The 23792-nt window shown below is 39.3% G+C and overlaps 1 protein-coding gene across 5 annotated transcripts in view; it reads left to right on the plus strand.

Annotated features, from left to right (window-relative positions):
• Positions 1 to 15593: 15593 nt before the first annotated feature.
• Positions 15594 to 23792, plus strand: part of ALG8 (ALG8 alpha-1,3-glucosyltransferase) — a 46921-nt gene continuing 38722 nt past the window's right edge. For 2 of the 5 annotated variants that reach the window (XM_074303977.1, XM_074303978.1), the window contains exons 1-3: positions 15599 to 15937; positions 20699 to 20777; positions 22794 to 22987. In XM_074303977.1, the coding sequence (XP_074160078.1) occupies positions 15825 to 15937; positions 20699 to 20777; positions 22794 to 22987 (386 nt within the window). In that variant the 5' untranslated portion in view covers positions 15599 to 15824. Of the gene's footprint in view, positions 15938 to 20698; positions 20778 to 21445; positions 21480 to 22793; positions 22988 to 23792 lie in introns of all 5 variants that reach the window. The other 3 variants (XM_074303976.1, XM_074303975.1, XM_074303974.1) reach the window with 3 other exon arrangements.

Raw genomic sequence — 23792 nt, forward strand, 5'->3', positions numbered from 1 at the left:
AAACTATTTGGTACTGCTTAAGAAATAGATATGCTGTTTAGTGGAATAGATAGGTACTTAACATAAAGAAGTAAATGCACACCTAGCCTGGTAGTTGTTAAACCCAAAGCCCCCAAATACTAAGATAAGAGCTTACTATATTAGACAAAAAAATTGGGAAAACTACAAAATATGATAGAAACTACAAATACAACAACTTCTCATACCACATTCCAAGATAAGCTCCAAATGAGTTTATGATTTAAACCAAAATAAATAAATAAAAGAAGAAAGAAAAATTACCTTTCATAACTATGTGAAAATAAGCACTGTTTATGTTGATCAGCCATTCTGGAAAGCAATATGTAACTGTGCCCTCAAAGTTATTAAATTTTACACATTATTTTACCTATTGATACTGCTAGTAGGCCTATACTACTAAAGAGAGCCCCCCCCCAAAAAAAAAGTATCTACATATACTCAAATATTTATATTGGTTCCTTTTGTGGTAGTGGCAGGAGTGAACCCTGAAACTAGATCTCAGACTCCAAAAAGTCTGAGAGAAAAAGCATATTTTCTAGACAAGCCTTTTTTAAACTAAGCAGTATCATTTAATTGGAGATCTTGGTCAAAGCACTCTACATTGATCTTTTGAGGGTAGCCCAGACCTTCTTCAGGAAATTCCAAATTCTGGAAAAAAGCTTTCAAAATTATTTCATTCAGTTGGGAGATCTTGTCAATGAATTGGACTTGCAACTTAAAAAGCTAGAAAAAGACCAAATTAAAAACCCCTGATCAAATACTAAACTTGAAATTCTAAAATTAAAAGGAGAAATTAATAATATTGAAAGTAAAAATACTATTGAACTAATAAATAAAACTAAGAGTTGGTTTTATAAAAAAAACCCAATAAAATAGATAAACCTTTGGTAAATCTGATTAGAAAAAGGAGAGAGGAAAATCAAATTGTTAGTCTTAAAAATGAAAAGGGAGAACTGTCCACCAATGAGGAGGAAATTAGAGAAATAATGAGTTACTTTGCCCAACTTTATGCCAATAAATTGAAAAGCTAAGTGAAATGAATGACTACCTCCAAAAATATAGGCTTTCCAGATTAACAGAGGAGGAAGTAGATTGTTTAAATAGTCCCATTTCAGAAAAAGAAATAGAACAAGCTATTAATCTCCAGGACCAGATGGATTCACAGGTGAATTCTACCAAACATTCAAAGAACAATTAGCTCCAATGTTATATAAACTATTTGAAAAAATAGGGAATGAAGGAGTCCTACCAAATTCCTTTTATGGCACAGACATGGTACTGATACCCAAACCAGGTAGGTTGAAAACGGAGAAAGAAAACTATAGACCAATCTCCCTAATGAATATTGATGCTAAAATCTTAAATAAGATATTAGCATAAAGACTACAGAAAATTATCCCCAGGATAATACACTATGATCAAGTAGGATTTATACCAGGAATGCAGGGCTGGTTCAATATTAGGAAAACTATTAGTATAATTGGCCATGTTAATAACCAAATTAACAAAAATCATATGATCATCTCAATAGATGCAGAAAAGGCATTTGATAAAACCCAACATCCATTCCTATTAAAAAACACTTGAGAGTATAGGAATAAATGGACTTTTCCTTAAAATAATCAGCAGCATCTATTTAAAACCATCAATAAGCATCATATGTAATGGGGAAAGATTGCAACCATTCCCATTAAGATCAGGGGTGAAACAAGGTTTCACTATTCAATATTGTATTAAAAATATTAACTTTGGCAATAAGAGTGGAGAAATAGATTAAAGGAATTAGAGTAGGTAATGAGGAAACCAAATTATCACTCTTTGCTGATGATATGATGTTATACGTAGAGAACCCCAAAGATTCAATTGGAAGATCTTGATCTCCCAACCCCTGGCCAAGATTTGCTCATAAAAGAGGTTGCTATTCACACTCTTTGCAAATCTCTTCAATAAGAATTTGCCCACTAAGGGAATTCCCTCTTAGCAAACAAGAAAACTTATTTTTGCCACAAACAGATTTTGTATTCATGAATTCTTTCACAGTTGACCTGGGTCTCTAAGCAGAGGGGAACTCTCCCCCTTATTCCCACACCTCAACAGTGGTAAATAATTATAAACCAAGAGGACGCTCATCAATTGGGAAATGTCTGAATCAGTTATGATATATGAATATCATATATGAAACACTGCTTTAAAAAAATGATTACTGTGATGATTTCAGGGGAATCTAGAAAGACTTTAGAAATTGATGCAGAGAGAAGGGAGCAGAACTAGAACAACTTGCACAATGCTAAAAACAACACTGTTAAGACAAATAACTTAGAAAGATTTAAGAACTTTGACCAATTGTGATTTCAGAAGCCCAAGGATGGTGCATGCTATCCATTTTCTAAGAGAGATGATGTACATTTTTGAACAGACCAACGTGGGAATTTGTTTTATTGGACCATATTGATGGACCAAAAGTTTGGACCAAAGTTTATGCCCCCAGTGGGAGAGGAGAAGGAGAGAAAATAAGTACTTGTTAATTTTACTAAATGTATTTAACAAATCATGAATGTAATGGAATACTATTGTGCTATAAAAAATTATGAAAGGGCCAGACAGTCTCAGAAAAGTCTGAGAAAAGCCATGAATCCAAAAAAATTGATGATGATGCATGCTACCCACCTCCTGAAAATAGGTGATAAAGAATGCAGAATGAGACATCATTTGGACATGACCAATGTCTTGCTTGAATATGCATATTTGTTACAAGGATTTTGCTTTCCTTTTTTTCTCCAATGGGAAACAAATGGGGGAAGGGATAAAATGGATTTTTATTCATTTAAAAAAGAAAGATAATAAATTTTGGTTAAATTTGAGATGCCTATGGGTTAAAAGATCCAGAAGAAGCAGTCAGACCATTAAAAGAAGAACTAAGAGTAGAGAGAGCATCCAAAAGGAGATGCTGACCAACAGGGTAGGGTCACAGGCTGCAGAGAAGTCAAGAAGGCTAAGTGGGGCTTGAGAAAAAGCCACTGATTTTGATAACTAAGGGATCACTGGGAGCTTTGAAGGGAACAGTTTCGGTTGAATGATGAAGTCAGAAGTAGAATCACAGAGGGTTTAGAATGAAATGAAAGGACAGGAAGTGGAAGCACCTGGTGCAAATGGATTTCTCAATTGTAGCTGAAATGTCACCTCTCCTCTGAGAGACACAGGATGAAAGCAGGAACTGTCAGATCAAATGAGAGTTTCTTAGGAGACATGGGCTTCTCTAAGGAGGAAAAAAGGCAATAGATAGAAGAGATTGGCGATAAAAGATAGATGACAGTAGGAACAATTTGCTAAAAAAGATAGTGGGAGAAAATGTATAAGGAGAGAAATTCTAATCAGTTTCTCTTCCCAAAATCCTTTAGATGCTTGGAGGTAACTTCAAATTCAAAATCCTACATGTTTTCCTCTACAGACAAGCATCTATAATTCCCCCAATAATTTTTAAATGGCATGGTCTTAGGTCCTTTATCATTCTGTGACCTCTACTGGACAGAGGTTAACTGAATTAAGCTCAATTTATCAAAATATCCTAACAATCTCTTTAAATGTTCTTTTAATAAATATCTCTAGCATTCTAGTTACCCTCCTCTAAACACTGTTCATCTTGTCAATATCCTCCTCCAAACTGTGACTTAATAAAATATTCCAGTTATGGTTTTAGGTTTTAGGACACTATGTCTCTCTGAATGTAACATTGACAGCTTTAGTTTTGAGAGCTACACATTTTGAGCTTAAGATCCACTTGTGTCTCTAGCCTTTTTTTATACAAACTTATTTAGCTATCTCCTCCATCTTGTACTTGAAGCTAATGTTTTGAACCTTAGCATAAAGCTTTACTTTTTTTTGCTATTAAATTTAATTGGGACTTTTTTCCTGCTGAGACTTTTTTTTTCAGATCTTGGTACTTTTGTACTGATTTAATTATCCCTTTCAGTTTCATATCATCTTCAAGAATTTGCTGAGCCCTTTCAAGGACTAGAACTAACCTTGGTCCATACAAAGGAAATAGTCTCTAACCTCAGGAAGAGGGTATATTTTATAGTATACTATGAGGTTACTCCCTCTTCTTAGTCAGTTACTCCTACTGCAAGACATAATCAGGGCCTTGATTATAGCTCACCTCTCTGTATTGACAATTTGATTTTATCACAACTCTTTGAATATTGACAATACAATTATTATTATCATTCCTATTTTGTAAGTGAACTAATATAAATGACTTAATTAGAGTTATGTAATAAATATTAGAGTCAGTTTGCAAATTTAGGTGTTTTGCCTACAAGATCAATGCATTTTCTGCTATATCTCTCAGAGGGACACTTTCAGAAATTGCTCAAATTATCTTGAACCATTTCATATCAACAACTGCTGATAATTACTCCTACTTCCCTCCAGACACACACAAATCAACTGGCTTCCACTAAGAACCCACATTCTCCTGAGATCACAAAGGATGACATGTTGGACTAGTTTCCCAGACTGGAAAAAAATATGCTAAAAGAACAAAGGGAGGGCAGGGCAAACCAATGCATACTTCAAGGATAGAAGTCCTCTGAACAGATATTAGTTATTCATAACACTATTATTATTAAATTAATAATTAAGTAAATACTATATATTAATATGTTACATAATAAATAAGTAAATAAAATAAAAACAGCTTCCAGGAATGAGATGCTAGTCTCTTTGTACTCTCTTCAGATCAAATTATATCTAAAGTATAATGTTTAATTCTGAATGCCACATTTTAGGAAGGCCCCTAATCAGGTGGAGAAATTTTAGAAAGGGCAACTAGGAAAATGATTGGCTTTGAATTTATGTCATTAAAAATTTTAGATGAAAAAAACTATGTTCATTCTAGAGGAAAGAAGATAGCAGGGAAAGTAAAGAACTGTCTTTCAGTATTCAATAGACTATCTTATGGAAGGATTCTGTTTTGTTTTGTCCCAAAGGTCAGATTTAGGAATAAATCCTTTGGTGTTGATAGAAGATAAATTTAGGTTCAATCTCAGGACATGTTCCTAAAAATTGATTTGAAACAATAGTGATTTTTCCCTTCCTTTCCTGGCTGTCTTTGGACAAAAACTTAATGATCTCTCATCTCTTTAATTCAATTCTAATAAGTCTCTTTTAAGAATCTACTCTGTACCAAGCCCTGTATTTGATGATAAAAATACAAAGATGAAAATAATATAATCCTTGACCTTAAAGGTGTACAATTGACCAGGAGGTATAAAATCATGAATACAAATGGGTAAGATAAATGATAGTGGCAAGAGGAGAGAGAGGCAAACAAAATACTGGAAGTTTTAATGGACCATAAGCTGAACATGACTGCCAAAAAATGTGAATGCTATGCCAGGTTGCAAAATGAGAGAGAAGGGGCCAGTAATCATCCTCCTGTATCCTCTTTAAATCATATCTCCAGTACTTTATTCAGTGTCTGATGCCACATTTTTTGGAAGAATATTGACAAATTGTAAGAGGATGTGAAGGGCACCAGAAATAATGAATCACTTGAAGGAACTATGTATGCTTGAGAAAAAAAGATTTAAAGATTTAAAATTTTTTTAAAATTTAAGACTTAATTTAAAGATTTTAATAGTTGTCTATAAGTATTTGAAGGATAATTATGTAGAAGTTTTCCTTAGCCCCATATGAAAGAACTAATAATGGTGAGTAGCAGTTGCAGCAACAAATATTGATTCAAAAGAAGAAAAAAAAATTCCAATAATTAGAGATACCTCAAAGTAGACAAACTATATCAGGATGTAGTAAATTCCTCTTTACTTTGCTTCTTCATGCAAAAGAAGATTGCATGGATGACTTCTTGTAAGGGATTTTGTTATTCAGTTGTATCCAACTCTTTGTGAGCACATTTGGGGTTTTCTTGGCAAAGAGACTAGAGTGATTTCTGTTTTCTTTTCCACCTCATTTTACAGATGAGAAAACTGAGGCATGCAAGGTTAAATGAGTTTTCCAGGATCACAAGCTAGTAAGTGTCTATGGCTAAATTTGAACTCAGTATTCTGGAGAACAATTTGAAACTATACCCTTTGATCCAGCAATGTCATTACTGGATCTGTTTCCCAAAGAGATAATAAAAAATGGAAAAGGAACCATCTGTGCAAAAATGTTTATAGCAGCTCTTTTTGTAATGGCAAGGAGCCCACCAGCTGGGGAATGGCTGAATAAGTTATGGTATATGAAGGTAATGGAATATTATTGTTCCATAAGAAGTGATCAGCAGGCTGATTTCAGAAAAGCCCAGAAAGACTTAGATGAATTGTTGCTGAATGAAATGAGCAGAATCAATAGAACATTGTACCCAGTAACAAAATTATGTGGTGATCAACCTTGATGGGCTTGGCTCTTTTCAACAATGAGTGATTCAAAAGCAATTCCAATGGACTTGTGATGGAAAGTATCATCCACATCCAGAGAGGGAACTATGGAGACTCAATGTGGATCAAAACAGTATTTTCACTTTTTGTTTGGTGTTTTTTTCTCAAGTTTTTTCCCCTTTTAGTCTGATTTTTCTTGCAAAACATGATGAGTACTGAAATACATTTAGAAGGATTGCACATAATTAACCTTACTGTCTTTGCAAAGGGGAGAGGTAAGGGGGGAGGAAGAAAAACTTGGAACACAAACAAAAATGAATATTGAAAACTATATTTACATATGTTTGAAAAAACAAAACACTATAAAGAAGGGGAAAAAAAGAAATCTTCCCTCAAAATTTTTAGATTATTTTTTAATGATACCTTTACTACATGTAATTTGAAAGTTTCAGTGGATTTATCCCTTCCTTAACACTGAATCATCTTTTACATTTTATTTGCTTTTAATTCTAGGTTCCCTTATTTCCTCTCTGTATCATCTTGGGCAGGACATATAACCTCACTATTGCCTAGATGGCGAGTAGTCCAATATATGTTAAATATGGTAAAAAATATGTTAAATCCAATATAGGCATATATTTATACAATTATCTTGCTGCACAAGAAAAATCAAATCAAAAAAGAAAAAATGAGAAAGAAAATAAATTGCAAGCAAACAACAACAGAAAGAGTGAGAATGTTATGTTGTGATCCAGACTCAGTTCCCACAGTCCTCTCTCTCAGTGTAGATGGCTCTCTTCCTCACAAAATCATTGGAATTGGCCTGAATCATATCATTGCTGAAGAGAGCCACGTCCAACAGAATTGATCATTGTATAATCTTGTTGTTGCCGTGTATAATGATCTCCTGGTTCTACTCATTTCACTCAGCATCAGTTCATGTAAGTCTTTCCAGGTCTCTCTGAAATCATCCTGCTGGTTGTTTCTTACAGAACAATAATATTCCATAATATTCATATACCAGAACTTAATTCGCCAACTGATGGACATCCATAGTTTCCAGTTTCTTGCCACTACAAAGAGGGCTGCCACAAATATTTTTGCACATGTGGGTCCCTTTCCCTTCTTTAAGATCTCTTTGGGACATAAGCCCAGTAGTAGCACTGCTGGATTAAAGGGTGTGCACAATTTTGTAGACTTCTGGGCATAGTTCCAAATTGCTCTCCAGAACAGTTAGATCATTTTACAATTCCATCAACAATGTATCAGTGTCTCAGTTTTCCCACATCCCCTCCAATATTCATCATTATATTTTCCTGTCATCTCAGCCAGTCTGAGAGGTGAATAGTGGTACCTCAGAGTTGTCTTAATTTGCATTCTCTAATCAATAAAGATTTAGAGTATTTTTTCATATGAATAAAATGGTTTTAATTTCTTCTTCTGAAAATTGTCTATTCATATCCTTTGACCATTTATCAGTTGGATAATGCTTTGAATTCTTATAAATTTGAGTCAATTTTTTATATAACTAAGAAACAAGGCCTTTATTAGAACTCTTGGATGTTAAAAAAAAATTCCCCAATTTATTGCTTCCCTTCTAACCTTGTCTGTATTAGCTTTGTTTGCACAAAACTTTTTAAATTTAATATAATCAAAATTATCCATCTTGTATTCCATAGAACTCTAGTTCTTCTTTGGACACAAACTCCTTCCTTCTCCACAGATCTGAGAGGTAAATTATCCTTTCTTCTTCTATTTTGCTTAAATAGTATCACTCTTTATGGCTAAATAATGAACCCATAGGGTGATAAGTATAAATGAATGTCTAGTTTCTGTCATACTAATTTCCAATTTTCCCAATAATTTTTGTCAAATAGAAAGTTCTTACCCCAAAATCTGGGATCTTTGATTTATCAAACACTAGATTGCTATAGTCATTGACTATATAATACAATTGACAGTTCAGTAATATTGCTCTTACTGTGTACAATGTTCTCTTGATTCTGCTCACTTCATTCTGCATCAGTTCATGTCTTTCACAGTCTTTCTGAAAATATCCGGCTCATCATTTGTTGTAGCACAATTGTATTCCATCATCATCACGTAGCACAACTTGTTCAGCATTTCCCAATTGATAGGCATCCCTTCAATTTCTAATTCTTTACTATAACCACAAAAAGAAGAGTTGCTTTAACATTTTTGTATAAATGGAAGACCAATAATTCTTAAATCATTTTCTGGAGCTTTATGCTATCCTTCTACTTCCTCATTTTGCATCTGCTCTTTGGCCTGATTTCATTTTCACAGACCAAAACACCCCCACACCAGGTATCCCCTTAAATTCCCCCCACTTGATTTTCCTCCCTCCTTTTGTATATTATCTCCTCTATCATTAGATTGTAAGCTCCTTTAGGACAAGAACAGTCTTTTTATTAATTGTTTCCTTAGCATAGTACCTGGCACATAGTAGGTGTTAATAAATATGTTTTGTATTAAACTGGATTGTCCTCTAGCAATGTTGCTTTGGTTCATATCAGTCTGAGGTCTCTTTTCAGTTTTGTCATTTTAACATTTTGCTTCATTCTTTGTCCACTTCTGCACTGTATTTTTTCATTCTGCCTGACCAAGCTATTCCTAAGGGTTCCCCTGATTCATTGATTTCTTTCCACTGTTTTCTACTTTGCCAATTATCATGTTCATCTTCTTGAATTTTTCCTTCACCAATATTACTTATTATCTTATAAATACTAGGTTTTTATTTCTCTTATTATAATTTTAAACCACTCTGAAGATTCTTGAAATCTGTACATTATCTTTTCTGGAAATGTAATTATTGAGTCTTGTTTTTTCCTTCTAAATATTTTTCCTTGGGGAAGCTAGTTGGCACAATGGATATGTTGGGGTACAGTGGGATCCCCCAAATATACTGGAGCTCCAGATTAGTGTTGCAAGTATAATTTCTAGGTCAAGAGACAAAGTTTTACTATAGTTGTAATGCCAATTAAAGTGAGCCAAATGCCAAAAGAGACAGATAGCAAAGAATAGAGGGCAAATAAGTAAATCTATATGAAAAACTGTTAGTGGTGGAGTTGGGGAGTACAGAACAAAGAACAGAGTAGGTAAATGACATCATGGGGTTGGGGTTCACATAACTGGTGAGAAGTTTGGTAATGAGGGCTAACAGTAATCCCTTTTCTTCTTTCAGGAGACTAAGAGGTGTTTAATACTTAAGTCCAGGTGAGAGATAGCAACCCAGATTCTTGGATGACAAATTAGGCCTCTTTGAATATAACTTAGTGAAATAAAGCTATGGAGCCCAGCTCCCTTTCTGTCACACACATTTTCCAAGGTTGTGCTGTATAACTTCCACTAGCTACATTCCTAAGGTGACTACATCATTCCCAAGACTTGAAATGCAATGGGATCTCTATACTATTGGGGTTTCTATGATATCATTCTCTAGACCAAGTAACCTGAAAGTTATTACTACAATATTCCTAAGCATTGTATCTCTAATAGAGCTGGGCCTACAGTTTGGAAGACCTGAGCTCAAATGTGACTTTAGATACTTATCAGCTCTTTGATCTCTTAAACTCATTTACTTCAGTTTCCTCATCTATAAAATGGAAATTATAATAGCTCGAAAGATTGTTGTGGGAATCAATTGAGATAATAATTTCAAAGCATTCAGCACAATGCATGGCATATAGTAAACACTATATAAATATTAGCTATTTCTGGTATTTTCTTTTACTCCAAAATAGTTATTGACTCACTATTGATCAGAGAAATTCAAATTAAGACAACTGTGGGATACCACTACACACCTGTCAGATTGGCTAAGATGATAGGAAAAGATAATGATGAATGTTGGAGGGGATATGGGAAAAATGGAACACTGATACATTGTTGATGGAACTATGAACGAATCCAACCATTCTGGAGAGCAATTTGGAATTATGATCAAAGAGATGTTAAACTGTGCATTCCCTTTGATCCAGCAGTGTTATTAATAGGCTTATATCCCAAAGAGATCTTAAAGGAGGGAAAGGGACCCACATGTGCAAAAATGTTTGTGTCAGCCCTCTTTGTAGTGGCCAGAAATTGGAAATTAAATGGATGCCCATCAGTTGGCAAATGGAGGAATAAGTTATGGTAAGTTAATGTTATGTAATGTATTGTTGTATAAGAAATGATCAACAGGAGGATTTCAGAGAAGCCTGGAGAAACTTACATGAACAAACCAGGAGATCATTATACATGGCAACAAGAAGATTGATCAATTCTGATGAACATGACTCTTTCCAACAATGATATATGACTGATGCTAATTCCAATGATCTTGTTATTGTGAGAGTCATCTATACCCAGAAAGAGGACTGTGGGAATTGAGTGTGGATCACAAGATAGCATTTTCATCCTTTTTGTTGTTGTTTGCTTGCATTTTGTTTTTCTACTCATTTACTTTCTTTTTTTTAATCTGATTTCTCTTGTGCAGGAAGGTAATTGTATAAATATAGGAGTTAACATATTTTTTAACATGTTTAACATGTTAAGATTTTTACAAGGTGCTAAGTCACTGGAATAAATAGAGACAATTGATTTGATCCTACAAGGAGATATTATGGGCCAGAACTTGAAACAAGGTACTGAGTGGAATTGAGGAGACAATGATTAAATCTAATTTAGCATTGATTTAATCCTACAACAAATAATGGTTTCCTAGTGATGAAATGATTGGTGTATATTCGGTGTGCACCATATAAGCAAGAAAACTCTCAGGACCAAGCATACAGAAGGCCAAAATCTCACTCTCGGAGGCGGGGTCTGATTCATTCTGAGGTCTACCTACGTGCTGGCTAGAGGCTTTGGATTCAGAGAGAGCTAGAGACTAAAGCTGGCTGGAGACATTCTGACAGGAAAAGATTCAAGACTTTGAAAGACACAATATAAGATCAGGACTTTAAGTCCTGGTTGCATTTTGGTGATTATTGGAACAGAACTGAAAGGAAGGCTGCCTCAAGAAGCTCCCCAAGAAACCTGCTCCCAGAGAAAAGGATTTACAGAAAAGAAAACCTGCTCCCAGAAAACGATTCACAATTTAAAGAAACAGAACATTACATATACTGAATTGCTTGCCATCTAGGACAAGGAGGAAGAAATCTGAAACATAAGATTATGCAAGGGTCAATGTTGTCAAATTATTGGTGCACATGTTTTGAAAATAAAAAGCTTAAAAATAAAATTTTTTTTTAATTTAAAAAATTGGGGGGCAGCTACGTGGCGAAATGGATAGAGCACCAGCCCTGAAATCAGGACTTCAAATTTGACCTCAGACATTTAACACTTCCTAACTGGGTGACCCTGGGCAAGTCACTTAACCCCAATTGCCTCAGTCAAAAAATAAATAAATAAAAATTTAAAAATTAATAGTTATTGACTACTGGAGCCTCTTTTAATGACTAAATTAATTTTTTTCTATTAATTTTCTTGCAAAATTTTTCTTTTTTATTTTCTTTATTCCTCTTTCCTTTATGAATATTATTTTATTCTTCAATGAATTTTGTTACTGTTTTGAAATGGTGCAGAAAACTGGATTTATGACCAATGATTATAAGTTTTAGTCAGATGGTCCAGTTTCCTAGAATTTGAGTTCAGAAATATGAATTTGAATCATAGTATTGTTACTCAGGTGATGTTAAGCAGGTCAGTCAACTTGCTTCAAGCATGATTTTGTCATCTGTAATATGAGAATAACATCCTCTATATTCCCCACCTTATTGAGTTCTTGGGGAGGGGAAGGAAGAGGGAAGTGGGAAATGTAGCAATCTTTAAAGTATTTTAAAAATGAAAATCCTCATCATAAAAGCCATCACCCTAACTCTCTGATGGTACTGCAAATGTCATTTTTGCATCCCCATAGCTTCCAGCACTGATTTGTAGATGTTAGGTAGTTAGTAAAGAATTGCTAAATGATAGGAAGCCTGCATTAATTAGATGCACTGGAAAGACATCAAATATAACTTTCAAGCCGTCCCATTTCTAATTTTTCAATAAATTCTGGAGAAGGCATGGGAAAATTATTGTACAGGCTATATAGCTTAGAGTTAAATCCTTGCAACAAAAATCTCTATGCGATGAAGTACCTTGGGCAGGGAGTGTTTTAAAGCATGTTCACTAGGCTTTGTATGGTACCAACCCACAGGATGGTTTGGGATGCCTGCTTTCAGAAGTAGGTGATATCGGGGCCCTTTCCCTCCAAGCTTCAGACACTGCACAAATATTCTTTGTTTTTTGTTGGTTCAGTGAATGCTGTCTGAGCAGAGAGGGAGGAGTATGTAGGTTGAAGCCTTTCAGATGCAGCCAGTTAGAAGGCTTTTCATCACCAAGTAGTATACCCAAAGGAAACATGATGTCAGAGGGGATCTGCACATGCTCTGAAGTCAGCTGAATAGGGCCCTTCCATCATCCATTTCCAGAAGTAGATACACCAGCACACAGATTCATCTTAGGCAGCTTATCACACATATAAGAATGAGACCTCTCATGCTCTCATGCTCCCCAATGCATACAAAAATGATTCCATGCTTTTGTAATAGAGTTATAAATAGCCACAAATGCACCAAAATCAAGGATGGAAGCACACAGGAAAGTTCCATTGCAGGTGCAATCGTGCTGGAAAATTATTGCCTTCAACCCCAAAGTCCTTATGGAGGAAGATGGGCATGGAGAAAGACACTAGTGGTTGGTGGTCAACGCTCTAAATGAGGGGTGACAGAAGGCAGGGGCTGGCAGTTACTACAGTTAGGAAGCATTTTACCCAAACGTCTCTTTACTATAGTGATGAGACACCCAGCCTGTCACATACAGAGCAAGGTTCCTTGAAGGAAGGTATTTAGTTAGAGTCTTGGGCCTAGAGGAAGACCTGACTTCATATCTGGCCTCAGACACTTACCTAGCTGAATGACCCTGGACAAGACTTGAATCTCTGTTTGTTTCAGTTTCCTCAACTATAAAATGCAGATAATAATAGAATTTATCTTTCAGGAATATTGTATGAAATTATGTACTGTCTCCCCCAATTTGACTGTGAACTCCATGAAAGCAGGCACTAGGATATTCTTTCCTATTGTGTCCCCCCTGGCACAGAGTGGGAGAGATATAAACGCTTATTCCCTCATTTCACTGCTTTTATCCACAGATAGATGTTAAATCTTTGCATTAGATCCTATTTTCTGAATGGTAGGCTGACTCTGATATCAGATAGATGCTCCATAGGGAAAAGTAGAACCTTTATTTTTATCAATTAATCTGAATAAAATGTCCATTTCCTCTTTGGGCTTTGCACCTCTCTTCTGTAAAACAAAAGGTTTGGACTTTTGAGATTCCTTCTAACCTCAATATTTGTTTCTTGATTTCTAGCTCTTTCTTTCTGGCTTTTAAACACGAAGACTGCTGCAGAAAACTATTACTAGACTATTTGCACAATGGAACACTGAACTTCTCACATAGACCGGATGAATGCTGGGGATACAATTAAAAAGAATATACCAGTGGTTGCTTTTATGGAGCTCACACTCAAATTGGGGGATATGATACATTTTTTTTAAAAGTTCAGTGTGAATAAGAGAGCCCAAATATACTAAGGAATCAGCACTGGGGCAAATGACAAGGTCCCGGAGCATCTATGAGTCGGATGACAGTCCAGGACCAAAGGACATAAACACTGGGGAGCTAGTAGGTGAGAGAAACAGGATTCAAGCACAGGTTTCTTTAACCCTGAGCCTTGTACAGTCTTTGGTACACAACAAGGCAATAGGAGTATAATGAGTACAACCCGCTCTAAGTGGAAAGCTTCTTGTATCCGAAGTCAGGAAATTTGGGCTTGAAACCTGAATCGGTCATTTACTATCAAGACTCTGCCCTGCTTCGGACTCTCATGTGTAAAAGGAAAATACTAATGCATGACCCGCCTCCTTCGGTCATTCTGAGAAAAGAATTTCAGGAACCTTTAAGCCCTGGGAAATGGGGGCTATTTATGAAGGTTTTTAGCACTCTGCAGCATCAATAGAACCGCCAGCCCACCTCCTTAAAATGATGTCATATTCTTGAGTACGTTGTCCAAAGGGACTCAGAGGAAGCTAGAATTCGAACTTTCCATTTGCTGTTCCTTTGAGATCAATCCATCACTCTGAAAGCATGTCCAATATTGACCTTCTATCCAAATACTGCGAAGGACTCTCCCATCGTGTAGGCTATTGTCTGAAGATATTTATTTCATACAAGTATTTTTTTTTTGTCTCTGCTCTTTTAAAAGCCAGTTTCTTGAAATCTGGGAGCACTTTTCGGGACCCCTGCAGCACAGTTGCTGTGCGGTAACATTTCATGGCGCTGAGTAAATGGAGATGTTACAGGTCAAGGGCATGTGGGTTTTTCAGTTTTTGGATTGTGCGACCAGAAATTCCTTCAATGTTTAAAAAGATTGTTAGATACTTGTTCTGTGCAAAGCTCTGCTAAGTGCTGGAGACATGGCGCCTACTTTATGGAGTGCATAGTCTAGGGGAGAAGGGAATGGCAACCCCCCCCCCAATATCTCTGCCAAGAAAATCCCCGCCAAGAGTCCGGTTGCAGGAACGTGGGGCTTATGAAGGAAAAACAAACTGGCGGGAATTGGAGCCATGAGCACCTGCTGACATCAAGGAGGAATATTCGGAGCTCAGGCTTCAGCTTCCCATCCTCCAATCCCTTTGGGGAGTTTTGAATGGTCACCTCGGAGAATTTTCTAGAAGTGACAGCCATCTATCAGTCGGTGCAGTAAGTCGGTAAGCATTTAGTAAGCGCCTGCTGAGTGCCTGCCACCGTATAATCACTGTAGCTACAAAGGCGTGTCTGTGGGCAGTGGGGGAAGGGTGACGCATTTGGGTAAAGGCCCCACTACGCGTACCTCCCTCCTGGGAGGAAGGAGCCGAGGGAGGGGCGGCCCGAGAGGCAGGGCTTTTCCTCACTCCGGGTGACCTTGGGCAGGCGGGGTCTGGGTGTCCTCCCTATACTCAAGTGGCGGGCCCAGATGCCGCTAACAGCAGCTCCAGATCTAAATGCAGGATGCTGCAAGGGTGGGGATGGCAGCGAATCCGGAGCATCTTCAGAGAACACTGCAAGGACTCGGCTAACGTCAGCGGTTTCCCAGAGACAGCGCAAGCGCAGTGGAGCCCTTCTCTGACAGCGAAGTAGGGGCTGGGGGCAGGATGGAAGGGAGGAAGGGGGCAGGGCAACGCGGGAAATTCGAAGCAGCCCGTCCCCCTCCCCTCCCCACCCCCCCGCTAAGAATGTTTTTGCGCATGCGTCCAGGAAGTCGCCCAGATTCCCGTGTGTGTTCTTGGCTGGTGCTGATAAAGTTGGTTGAAAGAGCGGGAGCGGGCCACTATGGCGGCGTCCGGAGCCGCTGGCGGAGGCGGCGGCCGGAGCGGCGGTGGGCTGGGTTTCTTGTCGTTGGCGCTCGGGGTGTCCCTGCTCAAATGCCTCCTCATACCCGCCTAGTAAGGGGCTCGGAGGGAGACGGGGCGGGAAGGCTGGGGGTGGGGGCGGCCCCTCCCCAACACTTCCCGAGGAGGGGAGAGACTTCGGGAGGAGGGGCGGGGAACCTGAACCGGTGCTGCCCTCGTGTCTGCTCTCGGGGGTCCGGCCTCACTCGTCAGGAGGCCTAGGGCCCAGATCAGAGGCTGCGGAGTCTTAGAGTTACAGGAGAGAAACCGAGACAGGAAGGCGAGGTGACTCGTTCTGCGGCTGACTGCGGCCGCGTCCAGTCCGGGTCTGCCCGCCTCCGGGGCCCGCCACGCTCTGGAAAAATGTTCCATCCCATGTGCCAGGCGGCCAGCGAAGGCCTGCGCGCGGATGAAATTAACTCTTCACATCCCGGGTTCTAAGGGCCCTCCCAGCTCTGACCTCCTGGGTTCTAAGGGCCCTCCCGGCTCTGACCTCCTGGGTTCTAAGGGCCCTCCCAGCTCTGACCTCCTGGGTTCTAAGGGCCCTCCCGGCTCTGACCTCCTGGGTTCTAAGTTCTCTCAGCTCTGACACTCTGTGTTCTAAGGGCCCTCCCAGCTCTGACATTCTGTGTTCTAAGGGCCTTCCCAGCTCTAACATTCTGTGTTCTAAGGGCCCTCCCAGCTCTGACATTCTGTGTTCTAAGTTCCCTCCCAACTCTGACACTCTGTGTTCTAAGGGCCCTCCCAGCTCTGACCTCCTGGGTTCTAAGTTCTCTCAGTTCTGACACTCTGTGTTCTAAGGGCCCTCCCGGCTCTGACCTCCTGGGTTCTAAGGGCCCTCCCGGCTCTGACCTCCTGGGTTCTAAGAGCCCTCCCGGCTCTGACCTCCTGGGTTCTAAGGGCCCTCCCGGCTCTGACCTCCTGGGTTCTAAGTTCTCTCAACTCTGACACTCTGTGTTCTAAGGGCCCTCCCAGCTCTGACACTCTGTGTTCTAGGGGCCCTCCTGGCTCTGACACTCTGTGTTCTAAGGACCCTCCCGGCTCTGACACTCTGTGTTCTAAGTTCTCTCAACTCTGACACTCTGTGTTCTAAGGGCCCTCCCAGCTCTGACATCCTGTGTTCTAAGGGCCCTCCTGGCTCTGACATCCTGTGTTCTAAGGACCCTCCCGGCTCTGACACTCTGTGTTCTAAGGGCCCTCCCGGCTCTGACATCCTGTGTTCTAAGTTCTCTCAACTCTGACACTCTGTGTTCTAAGGGCCCTCCCAGCTCTGACATCCTGTGTTCTAAGTTCTCTCAACTCTGACACTCTGTGTTCTAGGGGCCCTCCCGGCTCTGACATTCTGTGTTCTAGGGGCCCTCCTGGCTCTGACACTCTGTGTTCTAAGGACCCTCCCGGCTCTGACACTCTGTGTTCTAAGTTCTCTCAACTCTGACACTCTGTGTTCTAAGGGCCCTCCCAGCTCTGACATCCTGTGTTCTAAGGGCCCTCCTGGCTCTGACACTCTGTGTTCTAAGGACCCTCCCGGCTCTGACACTCTGTGTTCTAAGGGCCCTCCCGGCTCTGACATCCTGTGTTCTAAGTTCTCTCAACTCTGACACTCTGTGTTCTAAGGGCCCTCCCAGCTCTGACATCCTGTGTTCTAAGTTCTCTCAACTCTGACACTCTGTGTTCTAGGGGCCCTCCCGGCTCTGACATTCTGTGTTCTAGGGGCCCTCCTGGCTCTGACACTCTGTGTTCTAAGGACCCTCCTGGCTCTGACACTCTGTGTTCTAAGGGCCCTCCCAGCTCTGACATCCTGTGTTCTAAGTTCTCTCAACTCTGACATTCTGTGTTCTAAGGGCCCTCCCGGCTCTGACACTCTGTGTTCTAGGGGCCCTCCTGGCTCTGACACTCTGTGTTCTAAGGACCCTCCCGGCTCTGACACTCTGTTCTAAGGGCCCTCCCAGCTCTGACATCCTGTGTTCTAAGTTCTCTCAACTCTGACACTCTGTGTTCTAGGGGCCCTCCCAGCTCTGACATCCTGTGTTCTAAGTTCTCTCAACTCTGACATTCTGTGTTCTAAGGGCCCTCCCGGCTCTGACACTCTGTGTTCTAGGGGCCCTCCTGGCTCTGACACTCTGTGTTCTAAGGACCCTCCCAGCTCTGACACTCTGTGTTCTAAGGGCCCTCCCAGCTCTGACATCCTGTGTTCTAAGTTCTCTCAACTCTGACACTCTGTGTTCTAGGGGCCCTCCCAGCTCTGACATCCTGTGTTCTAAGTTCTCTCAGCTCTGACACTCTGTGTTCTAAGGGCCCTCCCAGCTCTGACATCCTGTGTTCTAAGTTCCCTCCTGGCTCTGACATTCTGTGTTCTAAGGGCCCTCCCAGCTCTGACATCCTGTGTTCTAAGTTCTCTCAATTCTGACACTCTGTGTTCTAAGGGCCCTCCCAGCTCTGACACTCTGTGTTCTAGGGGCCCTCCCAGCTCTGACATTCTGTGTTCTAAGGGCCCTCCCAGCTCTGACCTCCTGGGTTCTAAGGGCCCTCCCAGCTCTGACATTCTGTGTTCTAAGGGCCCTCCCAGCTCTGACACTCTGTGTTCTAGGGGCCCTCCTGGCTCTGACATTCTGTGTTCTAAGGGCCCTCCCAGCTCTGACATCCTGTGTTCTAAGTTCTCTCAACTCTGACACTCTGTGTTCTAAGGGCCCTCCCAGCTCTGACATTCTGTGTTCTAAGGGCCCTCCCAGCTCTGACCTCCTGGGTTCTAAGGGCCCTCCTGGCTCTGACCTCCTGGGTTCTAAGTTCTCTCAACTCTGACACTCTGTGTTCTAAGTTCTCTCAACTCTGACACTCTGTGTTCTAAGGGCCCTCCCAGCTCTGACACTCTGTGTTCTAGGGGCCCTCCTGGCTCTGACATTCTGTGTTCTAAGGGCCCTCCCAGCTCTGACACTCTGTGTTCTAGGGGCCCTCCCGGCTCTGACATTCTGTGTTCTAAAGCCCCTCCCAGCTCTGACACCCTGTGTTCTAAGTTCTCTCAACTCTGACACTCTGTGTTCTAAGGGCCCTCCCAGCTCTGACACTCTGTGTTCTAAGGGTCCTCCTGGCTCTGACATTCTGTGTTCTAAGTTCTCTCAGCTCTGACACTCTGTGTTCTAAGGGCCCTCCCGGCTCTGACATCCTGTGTTCTAAGTTCTCTCAGCTCTGACATTCAGTGTTCTAAGGGCCCTCCCGGCTCTGACACTCTGTGTTCTAAGTTCTCTAAGCTCTGACACTCTGTGTTCTAAGGGCCCTCCCGGCTCTGACATCCTGTGTTCTAAGTTCTCTCAGCTCTGACATTCAGTGTTCTAAGGGCCCTCCCGGCCCTGACACTCTGTGTTCTAAGTTCTCTCAGCTCTGACACTCTGTGTTCTAAGGGCCCTCCGGGCTCTTACATTCTGTGTTCTAAGTTCTCTCAGCTCTGACACTCTGTGTTCTAAGGGCCCTCTGAGCCCTCACACTCAATGTTCTTAACCCTCTCCCAGCTCTCACGCTGTATTCAGAAGACCCTTCCAGCTCTGTCCAATCAGTCAACAAGTATTTATCAAACACCTCTTTAATGATTGCAGACTATAGGTCGGAGTAATGTATTAATTATCCTTCCGTCCATCAAGGGCTTTAAATGCCAACTAGAATAGTTCGTGTTTGGCCTTAGAGCCGACCCACATATATGGGTAACCTCACTAGGCCACAGTTTCTTTTATAAAATGTATTGCCTTAGATGATCTTTTACATCATCCGTTACTTTTCTCTTCCCATTAGCCTCCACATCTAATAAGCTGTGAAATCTTTTCAATGTCTTTTGCATCCATATATTTCACTTAAACATATATCATCATGCTTGCTGGTTTCTTCATCTCTAGCCTGTACTACTGCAACAGCATCCTAATTGGATTCCATGATATGTCATATCTGTCATACTCATGTTCCTAAAACCATATCTGACCACGTTACACCTCTCGCCCCCCAGAGTAAAGTAGAAGTCTCTTGTCCTGGCACATTTTAAAGGCTTGCACAATCCATCACACCCTGAATTTATAGTTGTATTTCACATTATTCCCTATTAGTTCCAGTCAGACTGAGTTGCTAGGTAATTCTCTTGTACCAAGTTCTATCTCCTACTTTCATACCTGTGAACAAAGAATTCTCCATATCTGGAATGCACTCCTTTCTAATATCGTCCTTTTAGAATCCCTGACTTCCTTAAAAACACAGCTGAGGCACTATTTCCTACTTTAAACCTTATACAACTTTATTCATCTTGTAAATATGTCTTCAAGAGTTTTTGAAGTGCTTGCTTGCCCCAACATGAAGATAACCCCAGAGTGCTAAGCTTTCAGTTCTTACATCTAATTTTATAATCCTCTTTCCTATCCATTTATTGTCATCTGACACTTCTTTGTGCAGCAAATTTTTTTCTTAGTTTACTGTATACTAAAAAAATAAAAAGAATCGCATGTAAAATAGTGTAACTAGCCTTTGAGTAAAAACCCTTCACTTGATGTGCAATGCCTGGGATCTATGATTGTTGTTTTGTCTGGTTAAAGCTCTTTTCACTTTACTCTTGGGGTTATGATTGGGTTTTAGGATGATGACATTGCCTCAAGTCTGACCTTTACATAAATGAATTAACTTATATTACAAAACTGCATTTATTTAATGTCTTTCTTATAGGAGAATAAATTTTGCATTAGGCAATATTCAGTTCCTTAAGAATGAAAATAGGAAACAAAGTACAATCCAAGATTTTTTATTATAATGAAAGGGTTTTGTTTTGTTGCTTTTCTTTTTTGGTAGTTATTCTACAGATTTTGAAGTACACAGGAACTGGCTTGCTATCACCCACAGTTTACCAGTATCACAATGGTACTATGAGGTAAATATGTTTTGTTTTGTTTTTAATGTTAAGCATACATTATCTTTCTTCTAGTGGGGAATTTGATACAAATATATGTATCAATGAGAAGAAAATAGTTTCCAAGAATATTTAATTCAGTTACAGGACTTGGCAATTTCTGAGTGGAAGGGATCTCTAGTTGATATCTGAATGAGAATACTCACAAGTGGCCATCTAGGCACTATTTGAAAACTTCCAATGAAGGAAAACCCCTTTTCTCCAAAGACAGCCCATTCTATTTTTGACAGAGTTTTAGAAAAGTCTTCTTAACATCAAGCTCAAATTTGCCTCCATGCAACTTTTATATGTAGCTCCTAGTTCTATATTTTGGGACCAAAAGAGCAGTTCTAATTTCTTCATACCAGCTTTTCAAATATTTGTAAGTAAATCTAAACATGGAAAAGATCTTAGAATCTAGTTCAGTTGCTTTATTTTACACGAGAAAACACATGAAAAGGCTAGAAAAACTTTTTTAAAATGCATTTTTATATGTATGATAATTTCAAAACAAATTCCTGTATTAGTCATATCCAAAAAAAGAAAGAAAGACAAGGAAATATGGTTTTATCTTTAATATCTATCTAGAAATGGATAGCATGTTTCATTAGGAGTCCTTTGAAGTTGCTGATGGTTATTTTCTTTCACAGACTCAATGTTGATTATCTTTTTGTAGAAGTTCACGTAAGTCCTCCTAAGTTTATCTTCCATCATTTCTTACAGCACCCATAGTATTCTAGCACATTCCTATGCCATAACGTATTCAGCTATTCCCCAAATGATGGATATCCTTTCAATTTTCAGATCTTCGGTACTCCAAATAATAAATAAATATTTTTGTACATGTCAGTCTTCCTCTGATCTCTTTGGGGCATAGACTTAGTAGCACTTTCATGGGATTTAAGTGTACACAATTCAATAATTTTTTCAATACATTTCCAAATTGATGAAATGACTGGACCAGTTCACAATTTCACCAGCAGTGAATTAGTGACATGCATTTTTTAATATGAATAGTATGCATATTTATTAAAAGAATTTTATTTTCTATTCTTTTCTAAAGAGGGAACATGAATAGTAAAAAAAGTAAATTCTTGATCATTGAAAAAATTTCAATTTAAAAAAATGTTACTAGAAACTATGTAAATTTTGAATAAGACGTAATCTCTACTTTCAGAAACCTTACAGTCTAGTTGTGGGGTAAGGCATAAGTCAGTATAAGGCATATAAGGAAATGTAGTATAATGGAAAGAGCTGGATTAAGAGTCAGGAGAACTTGGTTCAAGGCCTGCTTCAAATACTTAGCACCTCTATGACAGTGAATAGTTCACATAGCCTCAGTTCTTTCACTTGTAATATGAGGAAAATACTGTTTATACGAGTTACCGAACAGAGGTGTGAGGAAAAAATATTGCTTGCAAGTCTTAGAGTCCCCTATGTTGTAGATATGTAGAACAGTTATAATTGAAATGTGCATTGGTTATAAACAAGTATTCGCTGGTGCCTAAAAGGGAAGATGTCACCAAGTGAGATCAGGAACACCTTCCTAGAGCAGTAGTGCTCAAACTTTATTTCTTAGTTTCTTTATCATATTAAAAAGTATTGAGGCTCTGTCCAAAGAGTTTTTGTTTATGTGGGTTATAATTTTAGGTATTTGCCATATTAGTAATAAAAATTTTATTTTGAATTTGTAAACCCTCTGAAAGAGTTTCAGAGACCCCCTCAGGATTGTCGGGACCACACTTTGAGAACCATGTCCTAGAGTACATGACATTTGCATTTAGCTTTATGAGGAGCTTGCATTATATTATACTATTTAAAGGTAGTTTGATTTTCACTTAACCCCAAATGCCTCAGCAAAAAAGAAAAAATAAGATAGTTTGATTTAAATTTGCTTTCTAAAATGTGATGTTTTAAAGATTTTTACTTTATTTTTGTCTCTTTCATCTCTGACTTTGAGTGTTTGTGTTTCTGGTGTTCTCTCTCCTTTAATCTTAGGCAACTTCAGAGTGGACTTTGGATTACCCTCCATTTTTTGCATGGTTTGAATATGCATTGTCACACATTGCCAAAGTTTTTGATCCAGAGATGCTGAATATACAAAACTTGAATTATGCCAGTCCTAGAACTGTACTTTTCCAGAGATTTTCTGTCATCTTTACAGATGTCCTTTTTATATATGCAGTCTATGAGTAAGTTAAAGTATTATTTACTTGTGTGGTGGAGGAGAAAATAGTGTTTCCCAGTTTAATTTGTTCTCATGTCTTATTTTTTAATAACAAAGCTCCTATGGCATCAAGAGCTCCAGAAATTCTAAATTGTATGATACATGTTGAAGTAAATGTTTTTTTTTTTGGGGGGGGGGGTTGTTTTTGTTTTTTGGTGAAGCCTTCAGTATGTATTTGGTATAGGGCCCTGTTCTGGGTATCAGGCTAGAAGTCTAGTTGTATCAGAAGTAAGTGAAAGAAACAACCTGCTAAAAGATGTGACACAAACTTGAATAATATTCAAAATAAGAAATCACAGGGACTTAAAAGAAGTAGAGGGGAAATGTGCTATGTAAAGTCCAAGACAAGAAAATTATTATAGTTTGATCTTAACTTCGAATTCTCAGAGCTGGAATGGATCTTGGAAAACATCTAGTATGCTTCCATCACCCCCATTTTACATAGAAGAAAACAGAGACCCAGAAAAAGGAAACTGCCCATTGTCTATCCCAGTGGTCCTCAAACTTTTTAAATAGGGGGCCAGTTCACTGTCCCTCAGACTGTTAGAGGGCCGAACTATAGTAAAAACAAAACCTCACACTCTGTCTCCACCCCTCAGCCCATTTGCCATAACCTGGCAGGCCGCATAAACATCCTCAACAAGCTGCATCTGGCCCACAGGCTGTAGTTTGAGAACCCCTGATCTAGCCCCTGGACACATAGTAAGTAACATAGATAAAATTTGAACCTATGTTGGAATTCTAAATACATTACCCTTTCAAGTATTCCA

Source organism: Sminthopsis crassicaudata, chromosome 3 (assembly GCF_048593235.1).
Source record: "Sminthopsis crassicaudata isolate SCR6 chromosome 3, ASM4859323v1, whole genome shotgun sequence".
Lineage (NCBI taxonomy): Eukaryota > Metazoa > Chordata > Mammalia > Dasyuromorphia > Dasyuridae > Sminthopsis > Sminthopsis crassicaudata.